Raw genomic sequence first — 14,336 nt, 5'->3', positions numbered from 1 at the left:
CCTCACCGCATTAGGGCAAAAGAGTTTAGGGTTTAGGGACTGCGCGATGGCGCCCAACGTAGCGAGCAGCGGCATTGCCATCGGCCTCAACAAGGGCCATGCCGTCACCAAGAGGACGCCGGCCAAGCGGCCGATCGACATGAAAGGGGTAAGATCTCGCGATTAATCAAGAAATTCTCGAAAATCTCTCGTCTTCCTCTTCGCAGAAAGGCCAGAAGAGGACGCTGTTCGTGAGGAAGCTCATCCGCGAGGTGGTGGGATTCGCTCCCTACGAGAAGAGGATCACGGAGCTGCTCAAGGTGGGCAAAGACAAGCGCGCGCTCAAGGTCGCCAAGCGGAAGCTCGGCACCCACCTGAGAGCCAAGAAGAAACGCGAGGAGATGTCCACCGTGTTGAGGAAGATGAGGTGAGCTATACATTTTTGTTCTTCCGCTCTCGCTTTGCTCACGCGCGTTCTTTGCTTTGCTTTGCTTTCCAGGTCTTCTGGGAAGTGAGTGAGACGAATGCTTGTTCTCGAAAAAAGTTTCTTTGAATCAAACACGAGTTACTATCTTTTCGATCGAAGAAGCTGAGAACATCTTGACTTTGGCTGTTCTTTTCTCAAAAACCTTTGGCTACCTGTGTGTTCTTTCTCAAAACTCTGGCACTGAGTTTTCTTTGTTTTGAAAAACAAATGCCTCGGAAGAACAGCTCGCGGGCAATGATTCCAAGCGCGAAAACAAAGAAGCGCGAGCAAGCATTGAAGAACACCAGGCATACGTACAGCGCGTTGCCAGGGAACAAGACAACGCGAATGAATGAATTCGGATGGATCGATGAATCGAGGGAGAGCTTTGCAGCTTCACAAAAATTCCTGGGTGACCACCACCAGGCAGGCACAGCAGCGGTCACGACAGCAGGAGACACAGCGCCTCAAAATTCTTGCACACCTGTAAGAAGAAGGAAAAAAAAAAAAACAAACAAAGAATCTCTGTGAGAGATGTAACATCACCACTGTTGACAAAAGCATTTACCTGTGTAGTGTCCTAGTGGGACGAAGATCAAAGGAATCACTACCGAGAAAACATTAGCACTTAAACAACCAAAAAAACGATTCTGGAATCAAGAGAGAGTCCTCACTCACAGGCTGTTTGGAAACCGACCTCGCTCGGATTGATTGATTGATTTGCTTTGTCTTTGTTATGTACACACCGATCGAAGCGATCTCTCTTTCCTCCCTTTAATGATCCTTGCTCACCTGGAACACAGCCAGCCAGCCGGGAAGATCAGCAAAACACCTGAGGAAGTGAGAGAAGTTTGCACGAGCAAGAAAGAAGAATACCCGAGCTTAAATGCTGCCGGTTGACCACGATGCGATTGGTCTGCCACTACTACTCCTCGTCGTTGCCTCCTCCGCCCGGCCCCCGGCCTCTCGCTTTATTCTCGCATTTACGCTCTGATCCCCCTCTCTGGCCTCGCACTCCCACAGCGACGGCATTGCCAGGGCGGAGGAGGAGGAGGAAGTGGTGGTCGGGTTTGTGGCGCTGTGCGGGACATAAACGCCCTCTTGCGTCGTGCCGTGTGATGGCCTGGCGTTGATGACGCCTGGCGTCGCTTGCATGGAGCTGTAAATCCCCCCCGGCGATGCCGGATCCATGAAACTTCCGTGAGACGACGGCACCGACGATCCTCCTCTCCCCGAGACGTAAGAGAAGCCGCGGAACTCTTCCAGCCTTCTCAAGCTGTATGGCGGCTGGTACGTCTGGAGGAATCCCCCACTGGCGCTGCCACCATCGATCGAGAAGCCCCCCGGAGCGCCGCCGTGGTGGCCGAACGAGAGAGCTGATCGCGTGGGCTGTGGCCGGACGAGCCCCGGCGATGCCCCGAAGTAATCGAACCGGGCTGGGCGGAAGGACGAGGCGAGCATGGGTGGCGGCGCTGGAATGCCGGTCAGGTGCTGGACCATGGATCGAAAGTTGGCGCTGTCCGCCTCGAGCACCGTGGTCGGGGGACGCCGGGACGCTCTGGATCGCTTCTTGCTCACTTTGGTGGACGTCGCGCCGGCCGAGGAGGGAGCGTTTAGAACCGAAGAGCCAGCGACTAGAATTCCAGTGCCCGAGCGATGCTCCGCCGCTGTCTCGTCACTGGATGATTTGGGAAAGCCGGGGGCGAAAGCTCCAGTAGTAGCGCTCGTGTGGAGGAAGCTGCTCGAGGCGTGATCGAAGGTGGGCGATTGCGAGGCGACGTTGCTGCCGGCTTTCAAGAGAGAGGTCATGACGGGATCCCAGCTCTGATCGTCGGATGATTTGTGATCGTGGAGGTGGCCGCTGCTGCTGCTCCATGACGGCAATTTGGAGACGACCAGCGATCCCGGGGATTGGAGCTCCATCTCTAGAGCCTCGCCCGCCTGGGATTTGAATGCCAGGTTCTCTTGGTACTCGGTCTCCCATCCCATGATAGAAGAGTGGGAGATCGGTATCTCCTGGCCCAGCCGCAAGGAAACAGATTATCGCAAACCTGGTTGGACCGATCGATACGATAGAGCTCCCGGATGTGGAATGGATCGATTTCGTGCGGTCAAGGATCAAAGATTCCGCCTAGCGCCCGCCATAGCTTCGCTTTTGTGGTGAGTCACGTACGCAATGTCGTGGGAGTACAGTCCTATCGCCACAAGGAAATGGAAATGCCACGAATCGCTGACCTGCGGGGCAAATCCGATGCTGACGCGGAGGCGCCCGTGCGCCGATCGATCGATCGAGGAAGAAGAGCGCAAGAAGAAGAAGAAGAAGAAGAAGAAGAAGAAGAAGGTTCCTATTCCCCAGGCCGGGAGGACGGAATTCCGATCCAAATTTCGAGGACGATTGAATGGGGATGCCTGTGCGCCAAGATCCTGTCTAGAGCATCACGGCGCAAGAACCTTTCTTTAGGGCCAAGAAATCTCGGAAGCCGCGGATTACGAGCGCGATCGGCCGCGCTCACGCCAGATTCCGATGCCGCAATGAGAATGCGAGGGCGGCGGAGGCGAGGTGGAGGAGGACGAGGAGGAGGAAGCGGATGAGCGAGGAGAAGAAGACGAATGATCTTAAATCCATTGTCTTGGGCAGCAAAACCGATGATCCTAAAGGCGCCATTCGCACGCTTCTCCGGATCCAACCAAAAAAAATGCGAGGGAAAGGGCCAAAACTAGAAGCGCTCTCTCTCGATGTGGCTTAAACAACCATGGAACCTCCCCGTGTCCGGCGCTCGTCACTCGCCACACAGTCAACACACAACACCTAAGAAAACGTTATTTTAAAATTGGGGCCCCCGCAACCGTCGGATAGGGGACCACGCCCCACCGTCAGATGCCCGCAACTGGATGGATATTCTAGTATATGCTTCACTAAAATTAAAGTATGGTCGATTAGTATGATGAGTAGCAAAAGATGATAGCAAAATATATGATGAAACAAGTTGTTCCAAAGTTCCAAGGATATGATGATCCATCGTTCCTGGAATTTTCTTTTTTCGTGTCACTCCCCCTTGAACCATCCATTCTGCCACATGATCCTGCCTGTTTGATCCGCCGCTGCGTTTGCTGCCGATGATCCTGACGAGCTCCGCCTTCCAAATCGCAAGAACTTCCGGATGCCTCTGAGCGGCTTTGACGTCGACGAAGAGTCGAGCTTTGCGCACGATGGAGCCGAGTTCTTCTTCTCGAGCAGTGCGGTGGCGTGGCCCCGGGCGTCTGGCGATGGCAGCCTGCACATATGAGGAAGCTTGTGAGACGCGGACTTGAGAGGCTTGATACCGATGGTAGCGGCGCTGGTGGCGGCGGTGGCGGAGTTGGAAGTGGTGGCGTTGCTTTGAGTGTTGTGCTCGTTGGCCAAGAGATCGAAGAGCGGCTGCCTGGTCGGAGAGCCCGGCTCGCTGGACGATCGGGCCATCGCAGCGTCCGAAGAGCTCTTCCTCGTCTCCACCACTGCGGGGAAGATCGTGCACTTCGGCTGCGTCTGTCCGGCCACCACGACTTTCCTCGGGAGAAACGAGCCAACCATGAGCGTCGGGGAGTCCGGATTGTAGATGGCTGTCGCCTCTTCTCCCTCGTCTTTGCTCGAGCCGAAGCTCTCGACTTTTGGGTCGCCAGGGCCGCATATCGCACTGGACACGCCTGACGCCTCCGACTGCGTTCCCGTGGTGCTGCTGAAGTCCTCCAGCGGCGGATACACCTTGTAGGCGGCCGGGAACTGCTTCTGGTCGAGCTCGGCAAGCTCGAAGAGAGGAGTTGCCTTGGCTTTCTCGAATGGCGGCGCTTTCTCCGGGATCTCGACGTCGACGACTTTCTTCACTTCCGAGAGCTCGTCCTCCCTCTCAAGCTCTTCAATCAGAACGCTCATGTCAATGGAGGCATGAGCTTCTCTGGCTGCTGCTGCGTTGCTCACGTCTGGAGCTGTTTCAAGCACAACTTCGACAGTATCAGAGTCGGGACTCCCGACCCTCATACTGGACTCGAGACGATGTTCATCTGTTTCTCCGCCCTTCAACTCCCGGTTATCAACCTCCTGCTTGACTTCCTCAGCACTAGCACCTTCCACAGTTGGTATGCATGCTTCGTCTTTCACCTGCATTTCTGCCTGGGCCACGTCCGGACAGGCTTCGACGTCTGTCACCTCCACTCGTAAGAAAGTCACCTCCGGTTCTAGATCATCTGCCAAGTTCTCTTTCTGTAAAGACGTCGCGTTCCCAGCAACTGAACAGGAGCATGAACTCTCCGTGTCATCGCCCTCGAGCTTCATCTCAAAAATCTCGCTGCTGGCGGAGCAACTGTCGGCACTGGTTTTCTGCGACTTTGAGTCTTCCTCTGTTGGTTTACCTTTCACATAACTGCTTGCAGATGGTTGCCGAGTCTGAGGCACTTTCTTTTGATAAACTGCACCGTCGGACTTGGAGGCTTTGCCCGGTTCTCCTTTAAGCTGATTGTTGTCAACGATTTTCTTCGTCATAAACGGAGGCCCCTTACTCTTTCGCTCCAAGAACTTAAACTTCTGGGGGCCCTCGAGATCACTTGTGTATAAGGGGTCGGCGTTCTCTTTGCCGTGTTCCAAATGCAAGCTCTCTGCAGACCTTCTTTGTATTTTGCTGCCTGAAGAGCTTGAGGCACGAACTGTTGTGCTTGATTTTTGAGAAGAAGGTGAAGACTTTCTGACAGAGATAGTCCTAGCGTTGTTTGCGTCTGCCTTTAACACCAGAGGAGCGGAATGAACGCTTGACACGGAACCCGTTCGCTTCGAAGGAATCCTAAGCTCGCAGCTTTTGGACTCCACGTCCTGTTATAGAAGCGTAAGAACTCTGGCAACTGAGATAAAGAGATACAATACCTTTTTACTTCTTGATGTCAAGGTGGCAGTTTTATCGGTTAATCTCATGCTGCGTGTAGACAGTTCTGCTCTCCGTGTTTCCAGCACGTCCTGCATAGCCTTGAGCTTCGCTTCCTTTTCCGCTTTCTTCAAAACAGGTTCATGCTTCAGTTTGGCTTCTCTTTTTTCTTGATACTGGTCGTAAAACCGTCCCTTCGATTCTTTCTTCTCAGCCTTCTGAGTGTTGTAACTTTCAAGGTCGCTAGTCTTCCAGACACAAAGTGACTGTCTTCTGTTGTTCTGCGCAACGGTGGCTCTCTGGTCGAGGAACATGTCGTCAAAAACGAATCCCGACGACTTGGATAATGGTCTCCACTCAATGTTATCCAATTCCTCCAACTCCGTTGCCTCAGCCACGACAGCTAAAGCGCTGGGTTTTCGAATCGCCTGCTTATCTTCCTTGCAGCTAGGATGCTGCAATAAAAGAGTTTGCTGAGGGACGACTTCCTCCGGACCGGCTTCAGGAACCGCTTCAAGGTCGGCTATGGTCGGTTCCACTATCACTGTGTGCTTGTCTGGCTCGCTTTCTGCTACATGTTGTTCTTCAGAAATAGCTGGCTTTACGGGCTCCGTCACTTCGATGTCTTCTTTGGTGATCTTTTTCTTCAAAGCATCGTCCACCTTCTGCTGTTTGCTTTCGAACAGGCTAATGGCATCTTGAACGCTTATAGTTTTGTGCTCGACCTTGCTTCTAGAAGATTGGAGCAGCACGTAAGGATTGTTCACCGATTCCCTGGCTCCAACGACTAAGTCCTCGTCTGCGAGAGGGCTAGGATCCTCAGTCTTCTGTCTTCTGATAACCCGTTTGCCGTCTGGAGACATCAAAGACCCGTTTTCTACTTTCCTCGCATGCAACTGCTGCAAGGTGCTTAAAACCTGTGGATCCCATGTCTTACGTGCTTTGCTTTTTCCTGATCCACTGCTCGTTTCCTCTGTGCTGTCGCTGGTTTCTGACTTGTTCGACATCAGCTGTATGCTGGCATCCGACGAACCCGAAGAGATAGAATCGAATAAAGATTCTTCTGGATTCAATCCTGAATCCTGCCTCTTCTTGCATAGTGTCATATATTTCAAACACGCCTCCCTGCAAGTACATCTTCGGTTAGTACATGACAAATTCAACAAAATATTGTACCAAAGACGTGGTGCACCAAAACAGTTCGCAAATACCATCAGGTCCGAAATGCACGAGACGTTGAATCCCGCGGCAGTAGCATGAGAGAATGCTTTTTTCTGTTCGTGCATAAGCATCATCCTACGCATTTCCATCGCTTTGAGCAAATCCTTCCTGCAAAACTTGCAAATGATCAATACATCTTTCTCTTGATACACGAAACGCACTTGGAACCATCTAATAGAGCAATGCCTGCATAGTCAAACGAAGGTCGCTTCGGGTAAACCTACAAAAAAGTTAGTGACGAAGATCCACAACTGCGCACTTGAGTGATACGTTTACGTACCTTGGTCTGGCTTCCGTGTTGCTCTACATCAGACTTGTACAAAGAAAGATTTCCTGCACAGACGAGACATTTGAGACTTCAGAAGCCCTTGCAAAGTGTGAAAAAAGTACCTGTTCTTGGAGTAACAGGAGCACTCTAGAATCGAAGCACGGGATCAGTAATTCTGAAAAAGAACTCAAGCGACGCCTTACCCATGAAGAATCAGAAACAAGGATCGAGGTTGCATCATCGAGCTTTGCGAGCTCCGCTTCGAGTACGCTAACACTCTCCAAAACATCCGGAGTGCTGACAAATCTCACAAATCTAGCTCCAAAAGGAATAAAAAAATTTAAGCACACAGATAATTTAAAATGAAGTTGTAATAGCTTACCGTTCTACAGTTCTCTTAGTGAACCAAGGGGATCCATCCCCAACGAAAGGCGGGGCTTGCAATATGATGAAGCTCCCCCCTTTCGCGATCTGCTCCTTAGCAGCCCTGAGATGCGCTACAAACGGCTTGACCGATCCAGAGGCCAGCTTCTCGTTCTTATCTCCAGCGCATATCCAAAGCTCACATCTGCGAAAGAAATCCCAGTAGCAAAGCGGCATTCCTCGCGACAAACCTCACCTGGCCTCGTTGAGCTGGAAAACGCAGTAGTCCAACGGCGTTTCCCCCTTCATCCCTGCCGGAATCACTCGATCCCACCCTGATCTAGCTGCACGGCGCCGCAACCACTCAAACCCTGAGCAGCAATCTTGTTTCCCTTGCCTGGATCGCCAATGCTGCTACAGATTTCGCTACCGGTAGCGAAGAACGCGGCGCCAGCGCCAGAGAAAGAAACGCGAGAGAGCAGTCTTCCGCGGCATGGCGATCCTGGCGCTAGCGCGCCCAAAATCTCTCCTGTACTTTAAGCCCTAGAGAATGATCGAAGCCTGTGTTCTGTTCTTCCGGAGTAGCCTAGAACAGTATAAATATTTCGAAAGAAAAAAAGATTTTGGAGCCACCATATTTTTCACTGCCCGCCACTGTCATGCCGCCACGTTCACAAGATTTTGGAGGGAAAATTTCAAACTGGTACGGTGTTCGAAACCAGCCACCCTTACATTGTTTATAGCGCGCTGGTAGCACAGTATCCATGTTACGATGTGACATTGGTAAACGTTATAATTCAAAGAAAACGAGGTGTGTGTGTGTTCTTTCGGCGATGGCGATTTCTTTCTCTTTCTTTCCCTCTTGGATTTAGGTCTTCTTGATTGCGCTGCCATCGCCACTAGTGCCGCGTGACAGGCGCATGGATCTCTAGCGGTATGAATGCGATGCTTGTTCTAGAAGAGGTCTTCCTGGCGCAAGTGGGGTACTCGTGTCAGATCGATCGATCATCGCTAAGCTTCGAGATTTAGGGCAACAAGGATGGAGTGCTATGTTGTGGTACACAATGTCGCAAAGCGGCACAACATTGGGACGCTTGCTCGCAGCGCCACGGCCTTTGGCGTTTCGGAGATGATCCTCGTCGGGAAGAAGGATTTCAACAGCTTTGGCAGCCATGGCTCCGCGCACCATGTCCGCTTCCGGCACTTCCATTCGCTCCTCGAGGCCAGGGATTATCTCAAGGTTTGGTCGATGATTTTTTCATTCCTTCCTTGACGTGTGGCTTCCAAAGGGAATAGGTTGTGATATCTGTGGAGTGGAGATAACCGAGGGAGCTGTGGCTGTGCACAAGCATCCATTCCAACGTAGCACTGCGTTTTTGCTTGGTAACGAGGTTAGAGAGCTCCCTGTTGGCGATCAACGTCGATCACCTTTAGATGTGTTTCGTCCCAGGGAACTGGTTTATCGCCCAAGGAAATGGAGATTTGCGACTTCTTCACCTACATACCTCAAGTTGGCTGCGGCACTGCGTCGCTAAACGTTACAGTCGCTGCGTCGATCGTCCTGCACCACTTCTCTGGCAAGTGTGCTTTAAGTTCGATGACAAAACTCTGTTTTCTCACTTCCCTTTCTTTCAGTATGGGCTGGTTTTCCCGAACGTGAGAGAGACGGCCAGAAGTTCATCGTTGCCGACCGTCCTGCCCGTCGCCAAGGCCTGATATGCTCAAATCCGGAAGAAGTCACTCAAGCGCGGCAGCAAAAGAAACTAAACGGCTCTACCGACTGGCTAGACTCGGAAGACCAAGCTACGGCTCCCGACGAACAAAGAATCGCAGGTTCTTTGCTTGGAATTTTTGACGACTAACACGTAAATCCCCGGTAGAGTTCTGAGTTCCACAGAAACTCGACTTTTCCAGGACTACCAAGTAGGGTTCTTGGCATCAGTGTGTGATGAGGTGAAGTTCTCTCCGGCACTGCTTTCCAGCGAATTATGCCTGGACCAGGCCCTCACCTCATGTACACACTTGCCATGGGTACAGGAATGATGCATCTCTCGCGAGGAGCTTTCACCTCGCACCACTGTCTCGTCTACACGCTCAATGCGTTCCTCGGACCGGACTTGGGCTCCTTTTGCGAATGGCTTGCACAGACGAGCAGCTTTGGTCGGGCTCTCGGCTCCAAAGCCATGGACTACGTCCACGACCCAGTGTACTATGTACTAATCCTGGGAGCTCCTCTCTGTTTCATGTACAGCAAGCTTTCAAGAATTCTACTCCAGGCCGGATTTCTTCCAACACTACCCGGGGTAAAGCTTGTTTTTTTTTCCTCCTTTCTTACTTATCCTTGCTATTTGTTGTGTTTGCAGGTCCACTTGAAGCCTAAAGAGTGCTTGTACCTCATCGCGGCCGGGAGTCTCTCACATTTTTTTCTTGACAACTTGTTCGAGGTAATTCACACGAGATCTAAGAACGCGAGTTTGAGTTTTGTGAGAATCCGTGGCAGGAAAATGGTCACACGAAAATGCTTGTGTGGATTCTAAGCACGGGGTGGTGGCAAGGCGCTGCTCCGCTCGATTTCATGTCGGTTTTGATTGTGGGACTGCTCTGCAGTGTACTCCTTGCAAGTTTCATCTACATCAACAGGTAAGTTCTTTCGAGAACTCCTTCGATCAAACTTAGTTTTCTCTTTCTTTGTTCTTTAGATCGATCAAGACAAATCATTCGCAGCCTCTTCGAGCGCTGGCTTCCATCGCCATAGTCGCGGCTCTCTACACCCTCTGGTGTGCGATCAGAGTCTACGTGATGGTTCCCCGATTGCCTGCCGTGGGAGAAGAAGCCGATTTGGGAGTTTTGGTCTTCTTAGCGATTTTTTTCTTCGCCCCTCATGCGCTGTGCGTGGCGTCCATGCACAGCATTGACACTTCCAGTGAAATCCATATGGTGTAGAGTTTTTTTTTACTTTGTGTCTGGCCTGAGAATTAGGGTTTATGGGTAAGGGCAAAGCGAGGCGGAGGCGGCAGCACAACTATGAGGCGGCGCACAGGACAGGTCTGGAGCTGGCGCCTCCGCCAGTGATGAAGGATGTGGACGCGATTCCCAGTAAGCTTCGCGCGATCATGAAATTCATGGATCCTCGCGAGGGTAAGTCTTTGTCGATTTTCCTTGGGAAACTTTGCCTCTAAAAATGTGGTCTCCAAGGCAAGCAGCCAATATCAGCTGGCAAAGTTGAGAATGTAAGTAGCTTTCTTTCATGCCTAGCTAGAACTTACTCGTGTTTTTTGCTTGCTAGGCAACAACAGTGAAGAAAGATGCGGTAGGGGCTCCTTCCACCGATCAAACTCCGGCTGATGCAAGTAAGCCCGGATCCAAAAAGAGGAGGCGAAACACCGGCTTGGACGAGTTTGCCGAGAAGCTGAAAGCCGAGAACGCTGGAGGCAAGAGTCGGGAGCGACGCAAGAAGTAAGCTGTAGAAGCAAAGCTTCCAAATGCCACAATGCTGACCACACCATGGCACAGGTTTCTCAAGGAGAGGAAGGAAAAGAAGAAGCAAAAGCAGCTGGATGCCATAGACCACAGCCTCCAGCAACTGTACAAGCACGAACAAGTCACGTTTGGAGAGGTTGCTCAAGCTCCCCCAAAGCTACCTCGGCTGCGCAAGAAGGTATGTGTCCTGGAAACCGTGCAAGCCATTTCCAACTTAGTACGTGGCTCTTTTCGGTTGTGTCCAGGATGAAGATGCCGCTGGGCCATCGCTGGTCTCGCAGGAGCGCCGGAGGCTCCAAGCGGTGGAGGCGTATAGAATGAAGAGGGATTGGCAGTCGAGGCCTGGCTCACGACTTGACTCGAATCTGAGCTAAGTTTTTTCCTCTTTTCCTTCCTTTTCTAGAGAATCCCAGGAACTTCGAGCCAGCGCTCTCTCTGTCAACACAAGCGAGCTAGGCAGGCAAAAAATGCCAAGCCAAGCAGAAGGGAAAAAAGAGAAGGAAAAAAAAAAGTGAGGCTCCACTTACGCGTAGTCGAGCTGATGTCCTTCACGCTGTCCTCTACGTACGATAGGGTGGAATCTTTTGCGGAAATTTTCGAAAGCGGACACTTATTGTCCTGGTGCTGAGAGGATGGACGATGATTTGGATGGCTTACGTAAGGTCGGCAAGCATTCGCATGACAATAGCGAAAGAGCGAAAGGGAAAGCAAAGCATGCTAGAAACTACCCGAGTTTGTTTAGAAATGGATGTGTCAAAAGCAAATGCTAGATATGCTCCATTTTCCAGCATTTTCCAGTATTTTCCAGCTATCCATCTTGTTCGTGAACTTCAAAAAAGCTTTGTCTATGCGGTGGTATGTTTCAATTCTGGCATTTAAAACCCAATTCGGTAGTTGCAATAGCAAGCATGTCCCAGTGCTCGAATGAAAAGAGGCCAAACTCTCTCTTGTCTTTAAATCTCTCCAAATTATCATATCTAATTTGTAGACACTCTTTCTACAACATGCACACAAAACAAAAGGACTGGAACAGTACAACCACATGGCTATGACCATTCTTCTTCTTCTTCTTCTTCTCTTTTTTGTCTATGATCTTCTGTTCTCTAGATGACTGAGGAGAAGAAGAAAAGAAAAGGGTAGATTGGATCCACCAAAGTCTTTGTAGTCTTTGGTCCTGGGCTCTCCAACACTTAATTAAGAGCAGTGTTCTTTGGGCTTGAGAGATGTGTGCGCTTAATGATCCATCTTGGACTAAACGGGATAGAAAATGTTTAGTCTTCCTCTGGGGGCGAGAGCACGGGGAAGTGAATTGAATTACTAGTCCCCAAGGTTGAGAAGCTTCTCCCCTTTTGTTTGCCAACCAAACCACCTGGGTTTTGGATTTTCTCAGTATTTAAGCTGGAGGATTTGCAAACTGCAAAAAAGAAAAACATACCACCAAAAACACAGTAAAAGGACAAAAAAAATTAAGAAGAAAAAGGTTTTTGCATTGAATGTCTCTGCAGAAGGCATGGCTGGCTTGGGTCTGTAATGTGTAAGGTAAGGTAAGGCTGCTGGCTGCTGGCTGCTGCTTCTCATACTACATACATGGATGGATATTGATAGTCCCTCTGCTGGCCACTCCTCTTACAGGTGCAAGAGTGTTTTTGGTGATCAAGTGTTACTTCTCACAAACACTCCCTTGGTCCCAAGGGAGGATTTGTGTGCTCCCTTTTCCTTGTACTCAATCTTGCAGTTCTTTCAATATGCCTGCACCTCTGTTTTCTCTTTCCTTTTTTTCCTCTAAGAATGTGATTGATCCTACAGTTGTATGCTTTTCTTTTCTCCTTTTGCAGCAGATGGGCTGCTGCGGATAGCTGAGCTAGCTGATGCAGTGCTGCAGAGACTGCAGCAGAGGAATTGAATCCTGTCTGCTTTGGGTTGCTTTCTCTCCTTGAGAATTGCAGCTCTTTTCCTCCCTCTTTTTCTCTCTCCCCCGCTTTAGTAGCTCTGTGATTTCTTCAGGGGCATTTGCTGCTAGAGAAGGAAAAGGAAAATAGGATAGGACTACCCTCTCAACTCTGGTGTAGATTCCTCAAATTCCAAACGTTTTTCCTATGGAGTTGTTCTTGCTGACGCGCGCTCTGTGAGAGCAGACAATTGCAGCTGAAAATTTCCCCGCGAGCGGCATTTTTGATCCCCAAAACTCCTCCCGCTCGAGCTTCGATCTCTCTCTCTCTCTTTCTCATTCGCTTTCTCCTCCCGGCGAGAGAAACTTTATGGATGTGAGACTAGCCGTGTGGGGCGTTTTTGGCGGCCTGGGCTTCGCCTTCTTCCTCATGCTCATCGAGCTCCTGCGCAGATACGGAGGGCGGGACGGCGCGGGATCGTCCAGCAGTGCACCAATCCTCGCGGATTCTTCATCCACCGCAGCAGCGGCGGCAGCGGCGGAGCTCTCAGTGGCCAATCTCCTCCGCCAGGTCCTCCGCGACTTCTCCTACCAGCAGCTCCACCAGGCCACCAACGGCTTCGCGCAGGGCAATCTCCTCCGCGAGGGGCTCTTTGCGGGCACCCTGGGCGGGGACGGCAAGGAAGCGGTGGTGATCAAGAGCGTGGAGAGCCGCGAGATGTTTGACGCGGAGGTGGCGATGCTGGCGGGGCTGGGCCACAGCAGCAGCGCCAACAGGTTCGTCCAGATCATCGGCATTTGCAGCAGCAGCAGCGCCGGAGGAGGGGGAGGAGGCGATTGCGCGGATGGGCATGCGCAGCGAATGCTGCTGGTGCTGCGCCAGATGCCCAACGGAGATCTGGCGTCGGCGCTGCGCCGGGGCGACGAATTCAAATCCTCCGACGGCGAGACGAGCGAGTCCTCGGACTCGTCCAGCGCCGGATCCGCCAAGCCGCTGGACTGGATCACGCGGTTCAAGATCGCGATTGGCGTCGCCGAGGCCCTCGCCTTCCTCCACCACGACTGCTCCCCGGCAGTAATTCACAGGTCAGTTTCATCCCAGATTAGGGTTTATCAAGGTTTAGCTTACCACCTTTTTCGTGGTTTTAGGGCTAGGCCTGCCACCTTTTGCCCCTTACCCATGGATGTCTTGCCTTGCAGGGATTTGAAATCCAGCAGCGTTTTCCTGGACGAAGGGTACGAGGTCCGGCTGGGGAGCTTCGGCAAAGCCTGCCGGCAGCAGTACGGAAACGACGTGTTCCCTGTGTACGACATATACTGCTACGGGAAGGTTTTGCTCGACCTGTTGTCGGGGCTGGACATCAGTAGCTGCTGCGACGGATTCGGCGAGGCGTGGCTGCACAGGGCGCTGCCGCTGATGGAATTCGGGAAGCGCGATGCCTTCCTGAGGCTGGTGGATCCGACACTGGTGCTGGACGAGGATCACGTCAAGGAGCTCATGCTGCTGGCGGTGATCGCCAAGTCGTGCCTGGATCCCGAGCACGCCCAGCACCAGACCATGTCTAATGTGCTCCATATGCTGCAGAACCCAGCCTTCTTTCTCGCTCTGGCGGGGCAAGGTTGATTGATGCGGTCTGGTCCACAGAATCATGGAATGAAGGTGGAGTTTCAATCCGTAAAGAGGGATTGAGATTGGATCCCCTGAAAAGTTTTGCATGTTAGAGAGATGTAAATATGAAGACATGTAAAATGCGAATCAAAACTAAAAGGTACATGTACTCA

The 14,336-nt window shown here is 51.6% G+C and overlaps 7 protein-coding genes across 11 annotated transcripts; 5 read left to right on the top strand and 2 right to left on the bottom strand.

Annotated features, from left to right (window-relative positions):
- The first annotated feature begins 3 nt into the window (after window positions 1–3).
- Window positions 4–564, top strand: LOC9657796 (60S ribosomal protein L36-1). Its single transcript, XM_002978097.2, has 3 exons — window positions 4–148; window positions 207–406; window positions 479–564. Exons 1-3 carry the CDS (start codon window positions 47–49, stop codon window positions 492–494), a joined length of 318 nt encoding a protein of 105 aa, XP_002978143.1. The 5' UTR covers window positions 4–46; the 3' UTR covers window positions 495–564.
- On the bottom strand, window positions 524–2,444 carry LOC9657795. 2 transcript variants are annotated; one of them, XM_024683268.1, is made up of 4 exons: window positions 1,322–2,444; window positions 1,120–1,237; window positions 1,014–1,052; window positions 524–929 (listed from the first exon to the last, which is right to left on the bottom strand). In XM_024683268.1, the coding sequence occupies exon 1, from the start codon at window positions 2,432–2,434 to the stop codon at window positions 1,328–1,330; it is 1,107 nt and encodes a 368-aa protein (XP_024539036.1). In that variant the 5' UTR covers window positions 2,435–2,444; the 3' UTR covers window positions 524–929; window positions 1,014–1,052; window positions 1,120–1,237; window positions 1,322–1,327. The 2 variants fall into 2 exon arrangements, with proteins under 2 accessions (XP_024539036.1, XP_024539037.1); XM_024683269.1 differs by having other exon boundaries at window positions 1,124–1,237.
- A 910-nt stretch (window positions 2,445–3,354) lies between these two features.
- LOC9653119 lies at window positions 3,355–7,746 on the bottom strand. The gene is made up of 9 exons (XM_024683267.1): window positions 7,443–7,746; window positions 7,206–7,391; window positions 7,027–7,138; window positions 6,946–6,970; window positions 6,836–6,888; window positions 6,717–6,775; window positions 6,511–6,663; window positions 5,337–6,459; window positions 3,355–5,285 (listed from the first exon to the last, which is right to left on the bottom strand). The coding sequence occupies exons 1-9, from the start codon at window positions 7,493–7,495 to the stop codon at window positions 3,492–3,494; spliced, it is 3,558 nt and encodes a 1,185-aa protein (XP_024539035.1). The 5' UTR covers window positions 7,496–7,746; the 3' UTR covers window positions 3,355–3,491.
- Window positions 7,747–8,008: 262 nt separating this feature from the next.
- On the top strand, window positions 8,009–9,086 carry LOC9653118 (putative TrmH family tRNA/rRNA methyltransferase). 2 transcript variants are annotated; one of them, XM_024683273.1, is made up of 5 exons: window positions 8,009–8,120; window positions 8,216–8,426; window positions 8,476–8,577; window positions 8,637–8,763; window positions 8,822–9,086. In XM_024683273.1, the coding sequence occupies exons 2-5, from the start codon at window positions 8,226–8,228 to the stop codon at window positions 9,046–9,048; spliced, it is 657 nt and encodes a 218-aa protein (XP_024539041.1). In that variant the 5' UTR covers window positions 8,009–8,120; window positions 8,216–8,225; the 3' UTR covers window positions 9,049–9,086. The 2 variants fall into 2 exon arrangements, with proteins under 2 accessions (XP_024539041.1, XP_024539040.1); XM_024683272.1 differs by having other exon boundaries at window positions 8,009–8,169.
- Window positions 9,082–10,141, top strand: LOC9653117. Of its 2 annotated transcripts, XM_024683271.1 has the most exons (5): window positions 9,101–9,139; window positions 9,224–9,489; window positions 9,550–9,630; window positions 9,687–9,826; window positions 9,886–10,141. In XM_024683271.1, the coding sequence occupies exons 2-5, from the start codon at window positions 9,226–9,228 to the stop codon at window positions 10,127–10,129; spliced, it is 729 nt and encodes a 242-aa protein (XP_024539039.1). In that variant the 5' UTR covers window positions 9,101–9,139; window positions 9,224–9,225; the 3' UTR covers window positions 10,130–10,141. The 2 variants fall into 2 exon arrangements, with proteins under 2 accessions (XP_002978141.2, XP_024539039.1); XM_002978095.2 differs by having other exon boundaries at window positions 9,082–9,489.
- Window positions 10,142–10,144: 3 nt separating this feature from the next.
- LOC112349219 (coiled-coil domain-containing protein 137-like) lies at window positions 10,145–11,446 on the top strand. Its single transcript, XM_024683274.1, has 5 exons — window positions 10,145–10,324; window positions 10,382–10,416; window positions 10,473–10,642; window positions 10,700–10,844; window positions 10,912–11,446. The coding sequence occupies exons 1-5, from the start codon at window positions 10,171–10,173 to the stop codon at window positions 11,038–11,040; spliced, it is 633 nt and encodes a 210-aa protein (XP_024539042.1). The 5' UTR covers window positions 10,145–10,170; the 3' UTR covers window positions 11,041–11,446.
- Window positions 11,447–12,189: 743 nt separating this feature from the next.
- On the top strand, window positions 12,190–14,336 carry LOC9657794 (probable LRR receptor-like serine/threonine-protein kinase At2g16250). Of its 2 annotated transcripts, XM_024683276.1 has the most exons (3): window positions 12,199–12,298; window positions 12,505–13,640; window positions 13,755–14,336. In XM_024683276.1, the coding sequence occupies exons 2-3, from the start codon at window positions 12,925–12,927 to the stop codon at window positions 14,176–14,178; spliced, it is 1,140 nt and encodes a 379-aa protein (XP_024539044.1). In that variant the 5' UTR covers window positions 12,199–12,298; window positions 12,505–12,924; the 3' UTR covers window positions 14,179–14,336. The 2 variants fall into 2 exon arrangements, with proteins under 2 accessions (XP_002978140.1, XP_024539044.1); XM_002978094.2 differs by having other exon boundaries at window positions 12,190–13,640.

This window comes from Selaginella moellendorffii, unplaced genomic scaffold (assembly GCF_000143415.4).
Source record: "Selaginella moellendorffii unplaced genomic scaffold, v1.0 SELMOscaffold_36, whole genome shotgun sequence".
NCBI lineage: Eukaryota > Viridiplantae > Streptophyta > Lycopodiopsida > Selaginellales > Selaginellaceae > Selaginella > Selaginella moellendorffii.
This window is presented reverse-complemented; position numbering and strand designations above follow the sequence as displayed.